The 21,674-nt window shown below is 41.4% G+C and overlaps 1 protein-coding gene across 3 annotated transcripts in view; it reads right to left on the bottom strand.

Annotated features, from left to right (window-relative positions):
* Positions 1-21,674, bottom strand: part of Pi3K21B (phosphatidylinositol 3-kinase regulatory subunit alpha) — a 919,547-nt gene that overhangs the window by 390,056 nt on the left and 507,817 nt on the right. For 2 of the 3 annotated variants that reach the window (XM_067141251.2, XM_068226250.1), the window contains one exon: positions 1,205-1,308. In XM_067141251.2, coding sequence (XP_066997352.2) covers positions 1,205-1,308 — 104 coding nt within the window. Of the gene's footprint in view, positions 1-1,204; positions 2,131-21,674 lie in introns of those variants that run through there. The other variant, XM_067141250.2, reaches the window with a different exon arrangement.

Below are 21,674 nucleotides of genomic sequence, written 5' to 3'. Positions count from 1 at the left end.
TCTGAGCGCAACTTGGGAAGATTCGATTCTGGCTTAGTTCGGTGGTATTTGAAGGTGCTCAAATAGTACTCAAAACCTCGTGTAGGTAGATCTACTGGCACGTGCACAACTCCTGCGGGAAAAATATCCGGCCACTCGGCGTCTCCGAAAACCGTACAAAGTAGTTAGTGGGACGTAAAACCAGTAGGCCTGTCACTAATTATTAAATTGTTATAAGCAACCATACATAAAATTTTGCAACAGAATGCTATTTGGTAAACAGGTTATTATAGAAATATAACAATATACAATCTATGAATGGTCTGTCATACAATGAAGGATGAATTGAATGTCTGGCGACGGAAACCAGCCAATATTCTTACCTTAAGTAGGTAATGAATAACTTTCAGTGTAGATCAAAAACGAAATGTCAAAAGAGTGCATGTATATTGCGATACCGAACATTCCCTATTAAAATATTTCATGCAGGGATTACTTAAAAACGATTGCAGTTTATCTATCTTCTCTATTTAAAAAAAATATGACTTCATAATAGTAATAACACAATAACGATTTACAGGGTTCTGTTGAACAACCAATACTGAAGTGAAGATCGCACATCTGTACATGATTTGGTTAAGGAAAATATTAAAAGGGATTTTTCCATAAGTTAGACCATATAAATACCAGGTCAGGATATGTTTTATCCAGCATCATAAGAACGTGAAACAAGCCGGCTTGTAGAGCCATGTCATATATACCAGGTGCCCCTAGGGTAGCGAAAGATTACGGTCCTGTTCTAAAATGAAACCGACACTGGAACTTACTCTGAAAAGACGTCTGGCACCATTCTGTCGAGAGTGAAATTCAATAGGGTCGATCAACGGCGACAAGCAGTGTTGAACACATATTTATAATGACATTTGGCCAAAGAATGAAAACTTAGAAAACTGTAAGTAAATATAAACAAGCACTGGTGATCTCATAAAATTAATTTGTCACCATGGCCTAAAACGATCATATCCTGGTGAAAATACCTCCGATATATATGCAAACATTGCTTATGCATATGGACCACTAGTTATTTCCACGTGCATAATTAACAGATGATAAGAGCGATACAAAGTGCAGCAGCTCTAACTTAACGAGCTCTTCAGTCTGGTGCAAGTACTAAATTCATATACAACATTGTTTTTTAAACAAAGAAAGAAAAGAATCTACTTACCTTCTCTTTATTAAGAGTGATGGGTGGAAGGAGTTCGTTGTTCCTCTGGCACACATGATTACTTGCGTACCTCAGACACACCGAGTGGAAACAGGCGTGACAGTCTGCAGAACAAAGTGAAGCACATTTACAACAACAAGATAAATGACATGAGCAATATAGCGTGTGAAACGAAAGGGTCCTAGCACATTCGGTAGCAGGAGACGGGACCAACTGCAGCGAGGGACTATCGCTCCTCGGGGAACTCTGTTCCGGCGTGCAGGCTAGTACTGCCGCAGCTAGAGAGTTCACAGTTTCACGAACACAAAACATATCCAAATCTAACGGGCTCTTGCTAGCATGATGCTGGCGTTGAAGTATGTGTTGGTTACTAATATTTGGTCTATTGGCTCCATTTGTAAAACTATAGGATCTTTGTCGTGTTTCAGATGTACTCAAACCACGAAGCATATAGTTGTCCGAATCTACATTAAGGACTGGTGGTACAGTAAGGGCGGGTGGCATTTTTGATTCATAACGTTTTGAATCCACGCCGGCATCCAGATTCCTGTTATCAACAGACACATTAGATACATCACTAATACTATTGGGGATATTGGCGTTATCGATAGGAATGTTGGGTTCATGGACAAACTGCTTTGTGGTTCCGCGCTTCATTGCCTCACACAATGGTCTACCTACAACACTACCGTCACTTATCACTAGATCGCTCATGAACTCAGGGCACTGCAGTAAACTCGTTCCACCAAATCCGAAGCTTGGTATATACATTGATGGAAGAATCCCTCGCTGCCTTGCCAATAGCTTGCGCTATTGTTTGAACTTGACACACACATCCACACACATTTGGCCGTCCTAACACCGCCCACACAACACATCCACTCCCTAGCCCACTAGCCTTACGAATACACTTCCGATCGCGAGACTCTCTCACGCTATTCTCATACTCAGCTGATCAGCCAGCCAAGTTCTTGTTCTAGTGCGCACACTCCTGCAACCTAGCGGAGAACGGGAGAATCGCGTAGTTCGACCCAGCTAAAACAAGGTACATACCACACACGGCTTTGTGTTGTTGTTTATTATTATTATTATTATTATTATTATTATTATTATTATTATTACTTTCCAAAAACTGCTACTACAATTTGTGGACGACAGATGAAGAAAGAGCAAGCCCCACATACAGAAGTGTCCCCATCTCCGTTGATTAAATATAAGTTACTTGTACATAATAAAATCTTCGTTTGTTACATATATACATTTTTACACCTTAGCAATACTATATACATATACACATAACTACTTTGAATGAACCCATTAACACATATATTATAAACAAACGGGGTAATATCACACACACACACACACACACACACACACACACACACACACACACACACACACAGAGAGAGAGAGAGAGAGAGAGAGAGAGAGTTACTCTCTTATATATCATATCGTCCCTGGAAATGCAAAGTATAAGTATCGTTTGTAAAAATTGAGGTTACGGTGTTTATACGTCAATCGGACTCCACTGCACATGCTGGCAAAGTGTAGTAAGCGTCAAATTAATCTAGAGGGCAAAAAAAAAAAAAAAAGGAAAAAGGGAAATTATCGTAAGCCCCGTCAATAATATACAGAACACCAGGTTGACGTAAGCGCCAGTCATTACATCTTAAGCGCCTGAGTTAGAATCTTCTAATTTGCTTACAGATTATCGTAGGCGACAAGCATTAACAGGAATGTACTGAAATACTACCGATAGATGTCACACGAGTGGTACGCGGTATGCGCTTATAGATCGTCATTTGTTCCTCTATGTTTTTTTAATGGAAGTAGCCTAGTTAATTGATAAAGTTAAAGTTTTAATATATCGCAATGGCAGAAGAGGAAACAAGAAAACGGTTTTGCCTGACTATTGCACTATTCCAAAGTTCCAAAATCAAGGTCAATCTTATCCATACCGTCAATTTCCTAAGGAGGAGCCCTTCCATAAAAAGTGGTTACATGCGCTTCGTAGACAGGACCTAACAAATAAAAATGTGACTCATAATATCAATGTCTGCCCCAAGCATTTTGCAGTTGAAGATTTTGTCATTACTGAAACGAGTGAATGAGATCATCATCATCATCATCATCATCATCAATGTCCCACTCCAGTCGCCCGGGTGTGGTTAGCGAGTGAGATACCGTAATTAATTCTAATTCAGAAACAATTTTATAATAACTTAGTGACGTTCTGATTAGTTAATATGACCTATTTCAATCATTTTAGATCCACTGAGTAGCTCGGACGGCAGAGCGCTGGCCTTCTAAGACCAACTTGGCAGGTTCGATCCTGGCTCAGTCCGGTCGTATTTGAAGGTGCTCAAATACGTCAGCCTCGTGTCGATAGATTTACTGGCACATAAAAGAACTTCTGCGGGTCAAAATACCGGCACCTCGGCGTCTCCGAAAGCCGTAAAAGTAGTTGGTGGGACATAAAGCCAATAGCATTATTATATTGTAAAATATAAGGAAGCACGTGTGATGTACCCTCGTTGAACTTCCTCTCAATTTTAACTTGCTGACAAAGTTTTCTCCAACCGTTAAATTTAATTTCTCCCATTCGGGTTTTAACTTTTTCCATAACTTAGTCACCGAGTAGTATGGATTAGCTTCTGCGTCGTCGGGCCTTATGCCCAATTATGTAATTTGTGAATAATTCAGTTACAAATTTAAAATATTTATATCAGTCATATGAACTGAAACAAGGTCTTGAAACTCGTGCGCTGAAGGGAAATTCAATTCAGTAGTACTGGATGTAGCCTCTCGTACTGAAGTCGTACCAATATCATGCTTTATGGTACACCTCTAACCTAATACAGTATACATTACGCATGTTTTAAAGGGCTATTTGCACTTAAATAATTCAATCTTAACAACAACACTAAAATAAAAGGTTGCTGCGTGTAGTTCTTTTCTTTCATTCACCTCGCTTCTTTCCGAATAATTTTCCGCCCCTTTCCTTCAATTCCTCTATCAAATCCGCAATCGTCATTGCACATATATTATTTCCCATCTCTTTCAAAACATTAGCAGAATATGTTAACTTCATTTGCATGCATTAAAATTAACAGTTTCGTTTCGATTATCATACATTTAGAAATACTGCATATAAGTCTCATGTAAAACAATCGAGAAGCGGAAAGCGCATACCGTGTATTACCATTACGCTGCCTAGCGGATAATTTTTGCTTGATACATCCCTATTCTGGAGGGAACGTGAGAAGAGTCCGTTTCATTGTTCGTGAGTGTTCTCAGTCATTGTTGCAGTGCACGTCTTATAACTGCCTCAAATCAATTTGGCACTTGAAATATAAGGCGAGTTGGCCGTGCGGTTAGGGGCGCGCAGCAGTGAGCTTGCATCCGGGAGATAGTGGGTTCCCATTTTCACACGAAACAAATGTTGAGGCTGTACCTTGATTAAGGCCACAGCCGCAACCTTCCCAATCCTAGCCCTTTCCCATCCCTCCGTTGCCAAACACCTTCAATGTTTTAGTGTGACGTTAAACAAGTAGCCAAAAATAATAATAGAACAGAGGCAGCACGAGAGTGAATAAACTGCGTTTCGTACACCAGAAAGGGAAAGGGAAAAAGCGTGTAATGGATTTTCAAGGTTTCGACGCACAATCCATGAATTTTATGTTCTTCAGAAAACAACTCAATATCTGAATTACGATCTGTGTCAGGAGAGAGGATTGGCTTCCAAGGAGGTTGTATTAGTTTGAGAAGTATTGTAAAACAATTAGGCTTCAACTGGAAGAATATAAATAATAGAAGGGTTTTAATGAAGGTCGCCTATATGGCGAAAGACCTGAACCATGTCTCGCTGCAGGCCACACGCCATGACATGACAGTAGTTATTTTGTGAATAAATTTGTGATTGAGTTGCTGCGGAAACTGAGTGTACTTCTGGCGAATGATGGGCGATATCTAGGGGCATGAATTTTTAGCATTAATTTTTGTTGGATTTCGCGAAAAGGAAACAATTTTTCGCGTTATTTCGCGAAATAGGGCTGACCCCGTCGCTTTAATTTCGCGTTAATCATTTCCTAAAATTATCCATAAAAGTTTAATTCGTGAGATTTGTGAATTATTCATGTGAAAGATAAATAAAGAGAAACAATATTGATAATCATTTATTATTCCTGACGTAATCTTGATGAGATTAAAATATAGCCCTAATCAAGATTACATAACAAATTACACTTTCACCCTACATGGCCGTACCTTTCACCCTATATGGCCATACATTTAAGGGATTTTATACAATATTAATACGAAGAAATAGGTCTGTCGAAATGAGAAATCTTATTCTGTCTCCTGTTTCCCTTCACACACGTGATATTGGAATACAATTTCAAGATCGTTATTTTCCATGCATTTCGCTGAATTTTCACACTTATCACAAAATAAGAAAATTTCGCTTTAAATAGGCCTTGTCGCTGTAATTCGCTGTAATTTGCGAAAACAAAATTACTAATTTCTCAACCATAATCATATGATTCTTTAAGATATCTCAAAATCGCTTCAAAATATTTCTTGTCGCGCTTATCGTTAATGCGAAAAAATCATGCCTCTAGTGATATCCAACAAGGAGATTAGCTGGTGACACAAGGCGAGTATCTAAACATTACTTACGACTCCAAACACAGTGATCTATTACCACAAACAGATGAGGAGGACTGATAAAAATGTTCTTCTCTAAATATTGTACTGCAATCAGTGTAATTTCCACTTCGATAAGTGTAGGAAGTCAATTTTCCTATTGTTTATATCTGCACTTCTTAAAATACAATCATTTAAGAAAATCTCGTATTATTCTCATGCCTTATAGTACTTCAAACCAATCCATCCAAAATATCGTAAGCGCTACAAAAGTTATCGTAAAGTGGAACACTTAGTCACACAATGCACTCGACAACGACCGGCAAACAATCGCAAGCGACATTCATTAACTTTCAAATAAGTTCCGTTTCGCTACAAATGAATAAATAGGGCCTACCTAACCTAATATATGACGAGAAGGTGAAAAATTCCTTTCTGGAGTAAAATAAAAAACGAACTGCTTAAGTATTCGACTTGCTAATCGTTTTTATTATCTCCCGTAATATTCATAGTTTGTCCCTTACGATACTTTGCCTTTCCAGGGACGATATACTTTCAATTTAGCCTACACGGTTTTGAGGCCTTCATTTTGCGGCAAAATTGTTGTAGAGGAAGGTCCTTTACTACATTAAGATTGAAAACAGGAATACTGATTGTAAGGAAACAGTACTCGAACTAATATAACCAATAAAAAATTCCTGAGGTCAGAATCGATGAGAGAAAAAGAAGAATCTCTGTGACTCCAATCTCACTGTTCATCTCCAAAGAAACGCTTTTCTGTGGAACGTGTTCGGTGAACATCCGTAGAAACGCGGTGATGCAAAATACTTTAAAAGTTCTAACGCTGATTAAAAATAATTCCAAAACTGATAAAATATACTATCCTGTCTTCAAGTACACAAACATTCACAGTCTCTCGAAAATACTATCATGCAACTATGAAATATTATCAAGATATGTAAAACATTCCGAACTTCTTTTCGAAGTTGTTAGTCACTTCTCATAAAATTACGACAGCAAACAAGCAATGACCGAGCGAGTGGCTGCGCAGTTTGCTAGCATTCGGGAGATAGTGGGTTTGAACGCCACTGTCGGCAGCCTTCAAGATGGTTTTCCGTGGTTTCCCTTTTTCACACCAGGCAAATGCTGGGGATGAACCTTAATCAAGGCCACGGTCGCTTCCACTCCACTTCTAGCCCTTTCATATCCCATCGTCGCCATAAGGTTATCCATGTCTGCGTGACGTAAAGCAAACTGAAAAAAATATGAAGATAAGCTGACCGTAAGCATTCGCCAAAATGGATGCAGAACAGTATATTAGTGAGGGTAACTAAGTAAGTAACTAACTAACTAACTATAGTCCGTTTTGGTTGAAAGCGTCCTGCGCGAGAAATGGTTGCGCATGCAGTGGTGGGAGCTATCGTCCCCCCACTCCTACAGCAGGTCCAGTCGCCAGGCTAGCTTTGAAGTGAAAACGTCTCTCAAGAGGCGCGTGTTGTTACGTGCGGGCTAAGTTGAAATTACTGAAGTGACGAGCATGGCTTCTAGGCCCTCTTCTAAATCTGGGAGACCACTGCGAGGCTAGGCACGTGAAAGTGTTTATACCATGAGTGAACATATGAAACATATCATCCAGATCTCAATCACACTGAGTCGGTTTGGGGAGATATCAAAGGAGAGGTCCGTGATAAGAATATATCTCACCGGGCGAGTTGGCCGTGCGCGTAGAGGCGCGTGGCTGTGGGCTTGCATCCGGGAGATAGTAGGTTCGAATCCTACTATCGGCAGCCCTGAAGATGGTTTTCCGTGGTTTCCCATTTTCACACCAGGCAAATGCTGGGGCTGTACCTTAATTAAGGCCACGGCCGCTTCCTTCCAACTCCTAGGCCTTTCCTATCCCATCGTCGCCATAAGACCTATCTGTGTCGGTGCGACGTAAAGCCCCTAGCAAAAAAAAGAATATATCTCAATTAATAGTAATACAGCATAATTAGTTTTTTAGCATAAAATGTGTGCCATAGTATCTCTAATGCCTTCACTGTTCATAAATGAGGCGCTCCTATTCCCAATATAAATAAAAATGCTTATTCTGTACGAAATATTTCTCTGTCTTATAGATCACTCGTGACTTGACAGCAGACACACTCGACCAAAAGGAAGCTCTTTGCGGATATTGCTTGTACCGAGCTCGATAGCTGCAGTCGCTTAAGTGCGGCCAGTATCCAGTAATCGGGAGATCGTGGGTTCGAGACCCACTGTCGGCAGCCCTGAAGATGGTTTTCCGTGGTATCCCATTTTCACACCAGGCAAATGCCGGGGCTGTACCTTAATTAAGGCCACGGCCGCTTCCTTCCAATTCCTAGCCCTTCCCTGTCCCATCGTCGCCGTAAGACATATCTGTGTCGGTGCGACGTAAAGCAAATAGCAAAAAAAATATATACAGTCATGGGAAAAAGTATACGTACACCTTAAACGTTAAGCAATATTGTCGTTTGTAATTGACGCATTGTCCATAGGCCGCTAGAAATTTCACCACTTTCCTCTATTTCGGTATTTCACGAAACATGACTATGAATACGTACCGGAAATAACAATAGTACTTTGGAAATATTTGTTTTAACAAGCATATCACCAATAATTTCGAAATATAGATGCATAAAAAGTATTCGTACAGGTGGAAAATCTTCAGATCAAAAACCTTGATGACATCACTTGCAACGCAGGTAAGCAGTAAAGGTCACGTCTTTTACCAAGTCAGTTGTGCTTCAATCGTTGTAAACAACAAGTGATACAGTCTATAAGTAAGATGGGCCGCAAAATGAAAGAAACAACACAAGAAGGGAGAATGATTATAATTCGGGCTCATAATTCCTGTAAATCTCTCTCGGAAATATCTGAATTTGTAAAGAGACCAAGATCTACAATTCAGGGAATTATTGACGGGTATGGTGAGAGAAAATCTTTCAAAAATGCACGTAGATGTGGACGTCCATGCACACTAGGCGAACGAACTGAAAGACTAAACTTCAGGAAACTTAAGAAAACTCCTAGAATCAGTGCTGCAAAACTGAGGTCTGAACTAGGAAATGATTTAAAACTTCATATCTGTGCTTCTACAGTTCAAAAGGTTTTATATACGAATGACTATCATTGTAGAAATGCCAGGCGAAAACCTTTAATTACCCCAGCAAACAGGAAGAAAAGACTACAATATGCTACAGACTACAAACATGCTTCTCTAGAATTACGGTACCCAGTTACATTTACGGATGAAAGAATAATTCACTATTTTTCAAGAACATTGCAAAAAGGGGCGGAGTAAAAAGAACACAGAACTCGAAGAAAAATATCTGCTTCCTTCAGTGAAGCATGGTGGAGGTTGTTTAATGGTTTGGGGGTGCATGAGCTCAGCTGAAGTAGGTTCCTTAGAATTCATAGATGGAAAGGTGGACCATAAACATTGTATTGAAGTTTTGAAGAAACGTCTAGTATCTAGTGCCGAAAAAATGGGACTTCTGGGTGATTATGTAGTCATGCAGGATAATGATCCAAACCATACGGCCCTGGATACACGACTGTGGATTTTATAAAACACACCAACATATATGGAACACCCCCACCAATCCCCGAATATGAATCCGATTGAATATGTGCGAGATTATCGTAAAGAGAGACTGGGCGCAATTAATATTTCATCAAAGCCAGCTTTGAAAATAGCTCTCTTGGAAGAATGGGGTAAGATTGACCCCACCTTCACCCCCAAGCTAGTTCATTCAATGCCTAGGCGGCTTGAGGCCATTGTAAAATCAAAAGGATAGCCAACAAATACTAAATATGCACTAAAATCAGTGGGGAATGAAAGTAAAACCGGACTGTACGAATACTTTTTATGAGTATGAAATCAAGGCATTTTCATTTATTTATGTATTAATGGCAGGGACATCCATCAATTGTATTTTTTATGGTGTATATGTCTTTACATAGTGTACAGAAAGCTAACCTATTTATGTTATACAACGTACATGGCAATAAGTGCACTAAATAAAGTATTTTTGTTTCAGTATTAAGTGTACGAATACTTTTTCCTATGACTGTATATATATTGCTTGCACAGTATTCGCAAGACAAACGGAAAAAAATGTTGCGACCACGTAAAAGACACTGAGCAGGAATACTGGGAGCGTGACAACACCATGCATAAGGAATTAGAATTAGACCAGTCCGACATCAAGCTCGGTGAAGCTTCAGATGACACTGATTCAGACGAGAGTGAAGATTATTCTGAATAATTTGTAAATAAGATCCCTGAACTCCGAATATTAAACAAACGTGATCATAGAACACGTAAGAAGTCCGATAATATTTTTGCTCTGTTTTTTTGAGACAGATTTATATTGTCTATTGTTCCAGAGCATTTCGTTGTTGTTTTTGTTGCTGCTGTTGCTGTAGGAGACCTGTTCTCTCAGTCATAACAATAGCAGGTTATTCAAGAGTATTATATATTATTATATTTCTTCTGATGGACAAGAAAAGTAGACATTGTTAATGTTATTATGAAAGTAGCTGAAGTATTTTTACTAATGCTTCTTTTCTGCATTTTCCCGACAAATTTGCATTAATTAATCTCTTTTATACGTATTTCACTAGAAATCACGTTAAGTAGATTATATCTCCAGGCTGTCAGTGGAAACAACTTCCTCCTATTCGTTAGGCGATTGATGAACTGATAGCGCGTACCGATACGCCTTTCCTTGGTATACAGTACAGTACAGTACAGTTTCAAACGAACTTCCTTTATTCGCAGTATTACCAGTTGCAAGTTACTGTCTTATGTTCAATTGATTTTCTACCATATGGTTCAAACCTTTCAATTTTATATAACAGATTTCATATTCGTAAGAATGTATAATAAGAATGTATAAGAATAAATTAAAGGCTACAGAGTGCCAAAATATTGACCTCCACTTTTACTATACACTGAGATTTATTTCACGTTGTGTCGAAAGCATCATCCGATATGAATTCTTTTAGGCATGACCCTCTGATTTCTTGACGTCATCAACATTTACGACGAAAGTTACGAAGTATTTCCGTACTGGAATAGAACTGAAATTTTAGAATGTTATGCTCAAAGGCCTGTGTAGTTAATGGACAAGGTTTTAAGGCAGACAATCGAAATATAAGACTCGATTTGTACAATGTACGGTACTATTTTATTTTCACTAGTTTATCATATTAAGTAATTCCTACACTTTTGAGTTAGTGTGATGTATGTACACCGATGAGCCATTGCATAATGACCACCCCGACACGGGAACGTATCGCGCCTAAGCTTTCCACACTATTTCAGTCAGTTCCCAGGGCTACGTCCGCTGCCTGAACTCGACTGTGTCAGCTGGAGGAAAGGTTCAAGTTCTTCCCCCACCACCAGCGCGAACGCTCCCATAGTTCCTCGCACACGAGGCCAGGCCACACCTCCGGTCGTCCAGAAAGACGCTTTCTACGAAGATGGACTATAACTAACTACGATACCAACACAGCTGCGCTGAGTAGCTCAGTTAGTGGGTTGATCCCCCTTCAGTCCGGTGGTGTTTGAAGGTGCTCAAACACGTCAGCCTCGTAAAAGAACTCCTGCGGCGACTCTGATGGTCGAAAAATAGTAGTTATTGGGACATAAAATTAGTAACGTAGACTATTAACATCCGTCAATGATATTTTAAAATTAGATTTCGGACTCATAGACCATACCTAAAATAATAAATCATAAGAATATACTGTAACATCTGTTGGGTTACCATATCATCATTAATAAAGAGGATACTTTTTTACTGACAGGGGTAAAATTATATTTACCAGACAAATATGACCACAAAAAATCCCGGTCTACGTCAGCATTACGCTTTTCTACAAAGGTACTTTAAAACAATGCTTTAATGGTGATGATGATGGTGATGATGATGATGATATATTTGTCTCTCCTTACAACACTTCACTACCATCATTTTCAGGCACGTGTATCTCCAAGAAGCAGCAAATTCTTTCATGACTTTTTCTGTCCTCTAACATATACTCGTAAAACTGAACGCAGCTGATACTTTTAAAACTGTTCTACACACCTACTTCACCAGTGATATTTTCAATAGTGGACTTGTTCCTGTCGTTAGTCCACTTAAGACTAGCGTGCATTTATCATAGACGACACGTTCAGCAATTTCATTTGGGCCAGGAATGGAGGGGAGAAAAAAGAAAAAAGAATAATTCTCCACAACACTCCACATTTGTCTAGGTGAATGATTCATTTTGCTTTCTTCATAATTTTCAAATACCTACTTCAGAGGATACAAAACTGATCAAAACGAATTCATTAATTCTTACACTTCCTTCATCGAGAAGATACTTTATAGTTTCTTCTTCTGCGTCTCGCCGTCATTTATTTCTGCTAGTGACAGAATGTCGCACTAATACAGTTTTTCGGTGACCGAAGTATGGGGAAGGGCTGGGGCTGGGAAGGAAGCGGCAATGGCTTTAATTGAAATTCAGGTCCAGCATTTGCCTGGTCTGAAAATGGGAAACCACGGGAAATTATCAACAGAACTGCAGACAAAGAGGATAATACGTCCGGTAAGCGGAGCACGTATAGTAACCAGTAATCAGCCATAACACTACATTTTAATACCCTACAAGACACAAAACACCGAGGTCTGACGTTGAAATTGAATCAGAAACAAAAACATATTCGAGCTCCAGAATCTCATGATCAGACACGTATTCAGCAACTTGCTTTGGAGGGATGGTGGAATTCGGAATAGCATATCATCTTCCCGCCCCCCCCCCTCCTATTTATTGGGGTCGGCGATTGGTGTGGAGTGGCTCAGTTTTACGGTCGGGTGTTCTTCCTGACGTCAACCATATGTGAAGGGAATGTAGCCTGTTCACTATTGAGTGTTTCTATGGTACTTAATACTGTGGTGTTTTTTTTTTTTTGCTAGCGGCTTTACGTCGCACCGACACAGATAGGTCTTATGGCGACGATGGGATAGGAAAGGCCTAGGAGTTGGAAGGAAGCGGCCGTGGCCTTAATTAAGGTACAGCCCCAGCATTTGCTTGGTGTGAAAATGGGAAACCACGGAAAACCATCTTCAAGGCTGCCGATAGTGGGATTCGAACCTACTATCTCCCGGATGCAAGCTCACAGCCGCGCGCCTCTACGCGCACGGCCAACTCGCCCGGTACTGTGGTGTTTTGTATGTAAATTGAAACAAGTGTATTAAGAGTCCGACTCGTTAGCTGAATGGTCACAGCGTACTGGACTTCGGTTCAGAGGGTCCCGGGTTCGATTCCCGGCCGGGTCAGAGATTTTAATCGCTTCTGATTAATTCTTCTGGCTCGGGGACTGGGTGTATGTGTCCGTCCCAAAACTCTCCTCATAATATTCAGACGACATACCACACTACCAACAACCACAGAAACACGCAATAGTGCTTACATCCCTCCATATAGGGTTGGCGTCAGGAAGGGCACCCGGCCGTAAAACAAGGCCAAATCCACATGTACGACGCAGTTCGCACCAGCAACCCCACAGGTGTGGGAAAAAGCGGAAGGAAAAGAAGAAAAAATAAGAGTATCAAGACGAACACAAACACCTGGTCTCCGAGCCAGAGGAATTAAACACACAGAGATGAAATCCCAGGCCCAACCAGGAATCGAACCCGGAACCGTCTGAACCGAAGGCATTAACGCTGACCACTCAGCCAAGAAGCCAGACTCGAAACAGAATCATTATTATCCAATTCCATCATTACATGATGTGGCCGCTTATAATCCTATAGGCAAGGCAATTATGTAATATTTCTTTCCAGGCACTACGGGTCTTGGGAAATTCTATGCCAATTAACTCCAACAGTTCTCCGTAAGTCCTTGTCCCATGGGTCCGGTGGTCCACCTCTTGGCCTCTGATATTCTCTAGGGCACCAGTCAAGAAGAAGTTTTGTTCACCGGAATAGCATATAAGAGTACAATATATATACAGTATATAATACTAGATTATACGAGATTTACTAGTACGCGTTAGGTCCTGTCTGGCGGCAGTGAAGCTTGTATTCTACGATTGAGAGGAGAGTCCCCCAGAAAGAGGTAATAAGGAGGTGGGAGTCCGGCTAACGTGAGAACAGCAGTAAATTCATGTAGGCCTCCGCTCTCCGTCTTTGTACTTCGAATTTTGCCCTGACGGGATGTTGTAAAATATAATGCCGGGCCAAGTGGCTCAAACGGTTTCTGACTCCAACTTGGCAGGTTCAATCCTGGCTCAGTCCGGTCGTATTTGAAGGTGCTCAAATACGTCAGTCTCGTGTCGATAAATTTACTGGCACGTAAAAGAACTTCTGCGGGACAAAATTCCGGCATCTCGGCGTCTCAGAAAGCCGTAAAAGTAGTTGGTAGGACGTAAAGCCAATAGCATTATTATATTGTAAAATATAAGGAAGCACGTGTGATGTACCCTCGTTAAACTTCCTCTCAATTTTAATTTGGTGACTAATTTTTCTCCAACCGTTAAATTTAATTTCTCCCATTCGGTTTTTAACTTTTTCCATAACTTAGTCACCGAGTAGTATGGATTAGCTTTTGCGTCGTCGGGCCTTATGTCCAATTACGTAATTTGTGAATTTTCTCGGGAGTGCTTTGATTTTGCATCTGTTCATTTTGGTTTCCGGCCCTTTGTAATATTTAACCTTTCTAGTTCTTTCTTCTCCTTTTTTTTGCGGCCGTGTAGAGTGGGCCTTCTGCCCCTGTTAACTATGGATCGTTATATCCTACTTCTTGTGTATTCCCCTGTCTTGTAAATAACGAATGTATTTATATTTTTCAAGCAACAAATTGTCACCTTTTAAATTATAATGTAATCCTCTAGCCCATTTGTGAGCATTATTGTAAACTTGGTCAAATGAACTCCTGGGTAGAATAATGATTTCGTGTGGTTATTTCTAGCCGGGTGCAATCCTTGTAAGGCAGACCCTCCGATGAGGGTCGGCGGCATCTGCCATGTGTAGGTAACTGCGTGTTATTATGGTGGGGGATAGTGTTGTGGTGTGAGAGTTGCAGGATGTTGGGGACAGCACAAACACCCAGTTCCCGAGCCAAGGGAATTAACCATTTAAGGTTAAAATCCCCGATCCGGCCTGGAATCGAACCCGGGACCGTCTTGGCCAAAGGCCAGCACGCTAACCATTTGGCCATGGAGCCGGACACTCCTCGGTTAAGAACCATGTAATACTTTATAAATGTAATTACTGGGTTCGAGACCCACCTTTGTAAATTGCAAATTGTACCAGAAGCTGCGGCTTCCTTTTCGAATGGTATTTAACATACCTTACTCAAGCTATAAAAATTAGTCTCTCTCTCTTAGTCCAACACTTCGTAAGGGTGTAGTGGCATCACGCGACAATCCTTGTGGTGATCTTCCTCCAGGAGTTTCTGCTTTGGGCATCGTGACTTGCTTGCTGTAAGCTCATCCTGGTCAAGCTCTTGATATGGTCCATCCATCGTAACGGTGTACTACCTCTAGGTCTTCGGCTGTCGACTTTTCCCTCTATGGTAAGTATTTCCATTGCCTCCTGTCTTCTGGCAATATGACCAAAATATATGAGTAGTTTTTGGTTGATAAGGGTCGATAGTCTAGTTCTGATGTCGAGCTATTGGAGGATCGATTCGTTAGTACGGTGTGCTGTCCATAGTATTCACAGTAATCTCCTATAGCACCACATTTCTAGAGCATCAATCCTGCGGCGATCCGCCGTCTTCAGCGTCCAAGTTTCTGCTGCATAAGTCGCGATAAGGAACATCAGAGTTCGAATGAGAGTGAGTTTTGTCTTGTAAGTGATGGAGGTGTCCTTCCAGATGCGAGTAAGTTTTGCTGTTGAATTTCTCGCAATCGCAATGGGCTTACGGATCTCAGGTTCATAGTCTCCGGTATTTGTGACAATTAGATCCTAGATACTCGAAGCAACTGACAACCTCATAATCAGCAATTCTTGTTATGGCAGGCCTGTTGTTATTAAGACGGTCTACAATTATCACTTTGGTCCTTTTATTGTTGATTTCAAGACCATATTCTCCGCTTCGCTCGTCTAACCTCCGCATGATGGCTTCTAGTTCATGAGCATCTGTTGCAATTATCACAGTGTCATCCGCATATCTGAGATTGTTAATTTTCCTGCCACCAACTGTGATGCCGTCACTCCAATCCACGAGAATCTCCCTCATAATGTACTCACTGTATACATTAAATAGGAGGGGGAGAGAACGCAACCTTGTCGCACTCCAGCACTAGTAGAAATGAAGTCTGAGAAGTTGCCATTAACTCTCACTGTCGCAATGTTCGAAGAGTACAATTGTTGAATCAGGTACACTAAATGTCTGGGCGTCCCCATCTCAATGAGTATAACCCAAAGCTTTGACCATTTTACCTTGTCGAAGGCTTTCTTGTAGTCAACGAAGCACAGGAACATCTTGATATTGTACTCCCTTGTCTTCTCGATGAGCTGCCGGATGTTTAGGACCTGCTCACGAGTTCCTTTGTCTGGAACAAACCCGGTTTGTTCCTCTGAGATTTGTGGAAGTAAGGAGGTCTTCAGCCTCTCGTTCAGCACTGTGAGCATGATTTTACTGGCATGGGGATGAGGGCTATCGTTCGATAGTTTGCACAGTCAAGTGGAGAACCTTTCTTGAACAGTGGTACGAAGATGGAGTGGCACCGTTGGTCCGGCCAATTTCCAGATGTCCATATCTTCTGACATAACTTGTGGTGGATGTCGACACCTAGGTCAACCATGTTCTTAACGATTTCAGCAGTGATTTCATCTTGGCCTGGTGCTTTCCGGTTCCAGAGCTTTCTTACTGCAAGTTCCACTACTTCTCTAAGGATCATTGGTTCAAAGTCTGTTGGTTTCTGGTGACCTGGCATTGGTTGTGGGTCATCAGTGAACAGCTTGATGCAGTATTCTCTCCATAATTTGGCGATGGCCGCTGCATTTATGATGATATTCCCTTGGTCATCTTTAATAATCTGAGTCTTAGGGATAAACTCTCGTGCTAAGTATTTCAGCTTGTCGTACAGTTCTGCACTGTGATTTTTTGTCGCATGTACCTCTAGTTCCGCATACAGTTTCTTAATGTGTTCATTCTTGTCTCTTCTACAAACGTGTTTGATATCATTGTTCATTTGTTTGATTAGTCGTCCTTGTTGTTCAGGATTTGTAACTGTGAGCCGCATGTTAAGTCTCATTTCAACCAGTGCCATAGTTTCGTTAGTCATCCAGTGTTGTCGCTTCACTACGGTGTTCATTTTTGGGACCTTGCTCGCTGTATCTGTGATCCATTCTTCAATTCTCTTCCAAGCCATGTCACAATTTCCCTCTATGTCAGGTGGCCCAGTGCTTCAGAGTGTTCCTTGGAAAGTAATTGGTTCAGGGAACGTTAACTTTTTCGAGTTTATTTTGACGGCTGGTTTACTCAGTTTGATTCTAAAGTAGGCCCGGAGTAGACGATGATCCGATCAGCATTCAGCACTAGGTTTTGTTTTCACATTACGGAAGGAGGCTCTCCATCTTTTATCGATAAGGTTGTAATCAATTTGGTTCTTAAAATGCCCATTCGGAGAGGTTCACGTAAAGAGACGACGTTTTGTGGAGTTTAAACATGGTATTCATAAAGGAAAGACTGTTGCCGGTTGCAAACTGTATCAACCGATTGCCTCGCTCATTACGTGCACCCAGGCCATACTTTCCTACAGTTTCTCGCAAGAGTTTGTCCATCGAGGTGGTTCCTACTTTTGCATTGAAGTCGCCCAACATGACAGTAATACCTCTTAATTTAAGTGATGCTATAGTATCTTCCATGTCTGCATAGAAGTCTTCGATCTCTTGGTCGTCTGCAGCGATGGTGGGTAGATATACCTGGATCAGATGTAGTTTATATGGTTTGGTGTTGAGAGTGACGGTCAGTATTCTTTCATCGATAGGTCTGCATTCCTCAACATATTGGGATATCCGCTTATCAACAAGAAACGCGACGCCATTCTGACCTGTACCATTTGCCCCGGCGATGTATATTACATGGTCATCTGTTTCAAAATGCCCACATCCTTTCCAGTGAGTTTCTGACAGTCCACAAATGTCGATTTGATGTTTCTTTAGTTCTCTCTACAATGCGAAGTTTCCCGTTTGAAGTAACCCTCTCACATTCCATGTAGCTATTGCTTTCCTTTCTGCGAAGTTGGTCTGCATTTGGTCGATCAGTAGCAGACTTACCGTGCGAGGCCTGATCGTTCACCTCTGCACGTCCGGTCGCACATTTCACATCGTTCGGCCCGGACCCGAACTGACGCCGATCGCTACTCGGGTCGCGCAGCATACCAATATTCATTTCTTGACTCTGTATGATGCGCTCATAGGATGATAATCAGGTGGTTTCCCCTTGCCTTCCTGATCCTATGCCGTTGGCCATCCACTGGCTCTTCCGCATTTAGGGGCAGCTTCCCACCCCAAGGACAAGAGAGTGCACTGGACCTCTACCTGCTCATCCGCCCTCCGAGGAGGCCGTTGGTACTTGGTAGAGGGGGATCACTTATACCGGTGGTCACTCAGTAGACGCAGTTTAATGTCATGCCCGGGACATACAAATTAGTCTAACCCCTCATATTACGGCATATCAAACTCTTGATGAGTTAATCAGTAAGGTGTGGGAGCTTCTGTGCTCATGGAAGTAAATCTCTCTGAACTGTTGAGATATTTCTTGTAAGTGATCTCTGAACTTTACAGCTCTCCTGGTTGAAGAGCTGACGAGCAATCCTTTGGATTTTTAGTTTCACAATTTTTGTAATATTTCTAAGTTTAGAGCTCTACTTGTTAATATCTGAGCTTCTGCTCCTTTCTGGTTGTCTGTCAAAATTTTCTGTGTGTGAAAAGGGAGAAAATTAAAATTTCTCAAATGTTATTACATTTTCTTGAACTTCAAATTTTTGCTTTGTCCACACATTCACTCTATGCTCCACGGTAAAAGCTGTAACAACAACAACAACAACAACAACAACAATAATAATAATAATAATAATAATAATAATAATAATAATAATAATAATATAAAGTTATTACGAGGAATTTAAAATAATCAGCTGTACATCTGCTAACATAATTTCTTAAAGTTAGTTATTAGTATAATGTTTTCCATTCGTTATCAGCTCCTCCTTACTGGCCTGGACTCTAACCTATCCAACGACGAAATTAAAATATGATATACTACCTAATTCGAATCCAGACCGCTGGAAGTTGCCAAAAGATGTATAAACATAAATATTCTTTATTGTACCTTCTTATATTTGTCCGACTCGTTGGCTGAATGGTCAGCGTACTGGCCTTCGGTTCAGAGGGTCCCGGGTTCGATTCCCGGCCGGGTCGGGGATTTTAACCTTAATTGGTTAATTCCAGTGGCACGGGGGCTGGGTGTATGTGGTATCTTCATCATCATTTCATCTTCATCACGACGCGCAGGTCGCCTACGGGAGTCAAACAGAAAGACCTGCATCTGGCGAGCCGAACCCATCGTGGGATATCCCGGCACTAAAAGCCATACGACATTTCATTTCATATGATTTGATTATATAGACAGCACCAAATCTAGTAAATCAGCTTTCAATGTGATTTAAACGTAAACAGATTGTACATTCACAAAGGCAGAGTAAGTACTTCTTTGAGACACGGTAGCCCTAAGCTTCAAGTAATAAAAACTTAAATGTTCGCCTGTGTGAGGGTGTAACTGTTACCAGAAGGGTAGCATTTCTGCTCACAACTCTAAAGCGCCTACTGTTAGTTGCTGGGATCTTTGGCCATGTGGAAAAGTAAACAACTGGCGACAACGCACGCCGCGCTGTACTCATGCTTCGGTGAGTGTAGTACTACTCAAACGGAAAACATTACCAGAGTGCTCACAAGCAACACACAGTATACCTCACCACACACTAATACGATGCCTTACAGACTGTAGTGATGGGACATTCGATTCATTTTACTGAATCGATTCATTTGTTTCCGTTCACGTTAATGAATCGATACAGTGATCCGATTCACGGCTCATTGGACACCGCTCCTACTGCAGCTGTGTAGTATGTGCTGGTAAGACAGCAGCAACAGCATTCAGTGCTCGCAGCTGCCATCTGGTCTTCATACTATGAACTCCTTTCTTAGAAAAAATGCTAGTTACTCTAATACATCGAAGGTTTCCGGCGAAGCAGGGTGAGAAAGGTTAGGATTAGGAAGGTAGCAGCCATGACCTGAATTAAGGTACAGTCCCAGCATTTCCTGGTGTGAAAACGGGGAAACTACGGAAAAACCATCTTAACGGCTGGCGACGGTGGGATTCGAACCCACCATCCCCCGAATGCAAGGGCATAGCCACGCAATATTAACCGCACGACAACTCACTCAGTCATTTAAAAAAAAGTATTTTTCTATCAGCTGAGGATTTTTTTTTAATAGTCATATTTTGTATAGGCTACCCGAGATGTACAGTAGCCCGCTGGTTTTCTGATTCAACATACTGTTATTGCGTCTGTCCACATATGATTGAAGTCTTGTGCAACGATGTGACATATGAACTGAGAGAATACTGAGCCGTTTTTCCCAATATAAAACAGGTACGTTTGAGTGTCATGAGCATGACTCATAGTCATAGGGCAGGCTAGAGTCGAGTTTAATTGTCAAATGTCAACTAAGTTATAATACTAAGATTCATTAAAATAATAAATAGTATTACCTAATAGCCTACCTACTTACTAGCGACTTCAGAATTATGTTGTGACTAACTTTTTAACACTGCAAATAAATCCATCTATTATTTAAACCTCCCTGTAAGAAGAGGACAGTGAATGCAAATGGGTATTATTTTCAAATGAGCTGAGCTCGAGAGTCCATTATAGCATACGATTCTTTCAGTGTAGCATGGCTGACTGTATGTCTCGCTGCAGTGAGCCGATAAGGAGCCGTGCGTATCTTGTGTCTCACTGAGCCGGCTCGTTCACGATTCTTTCGATGTGCCATGGCCCACTGTATGTCTCGCTGCAGCGGAAGCTCGGCTCTCCGCGTGTCCAGTGAGCCGATAAGGAGCCGTGTGTATCATGTGTCTCACTGAGCCGCGCTCGTTCACGATTCTTTCGATGTGCCATGATTCACTGTCTCGCTTCAGCGGAAGTTCGGCTCTCCGCGTGTCCAGTGAGCCGATAAAGAGCCGTGTGTATCATGTGTCTCACTGAGCCGCGCTCGTTCACGATTCTTTCGATGTGCCATGATTCACTGTCTCGCTGCAGCGGAAGCTCGGCTTCCCGTCAACGTCCAGTGAGTGCGCCACTCAGCACTGTCCGCTGGGAGTAAGCTGAATCGTGTGCCGTGAGCTCGCCGTTCCTGTGAATCGATTCACTCGGACACTTGAATGAATCGATACACTGCTTCGAATCATACATTCAGTAGCCAACACTAACAGACTGAGCGTAGTCACACTGAGGCGAGCATATAGCCTGCACCTGTCTTCCCGCAGGAGATGGTATGATCCCACAGCAAAGCCACAGAACCCAGCAAGTGATAGCACATATGCGGCATTCCATGTGCCATCGGCCAGCATAACAAAAGTAACATCTAATAATGATAGGTTTGGGATGTAGACTAGTTTTTACCATATTCTTAGAAAAATAAAGTGGTGTAAGATAATTCATTTCTGCACAATATGAGCTCCCTCTGTTCAACAGTCTTCATTATATTAAATGTTGGGCATAGTATAT

This window comes from Anabrus simplex, chromosome 2, assembly GCF_040414725.1.
Source record: "Anabrus simplex isolate iqAnaSimp1 chromosome 2, ASM4041472v1, whole genome shotgun sequence".
Classification (NCBI taxonomy): Eukaryota; Metazoa; Arthropoda; class Insecta; order Orthoptera; family Tettigoniidae; genus Anabrus; species Anabrus simplex.
The sequence above is the reverse complement of the archived record's forward strand: the minus strand, read 5'-3'. Positions and strand labels throughout refer to the sequence as shown.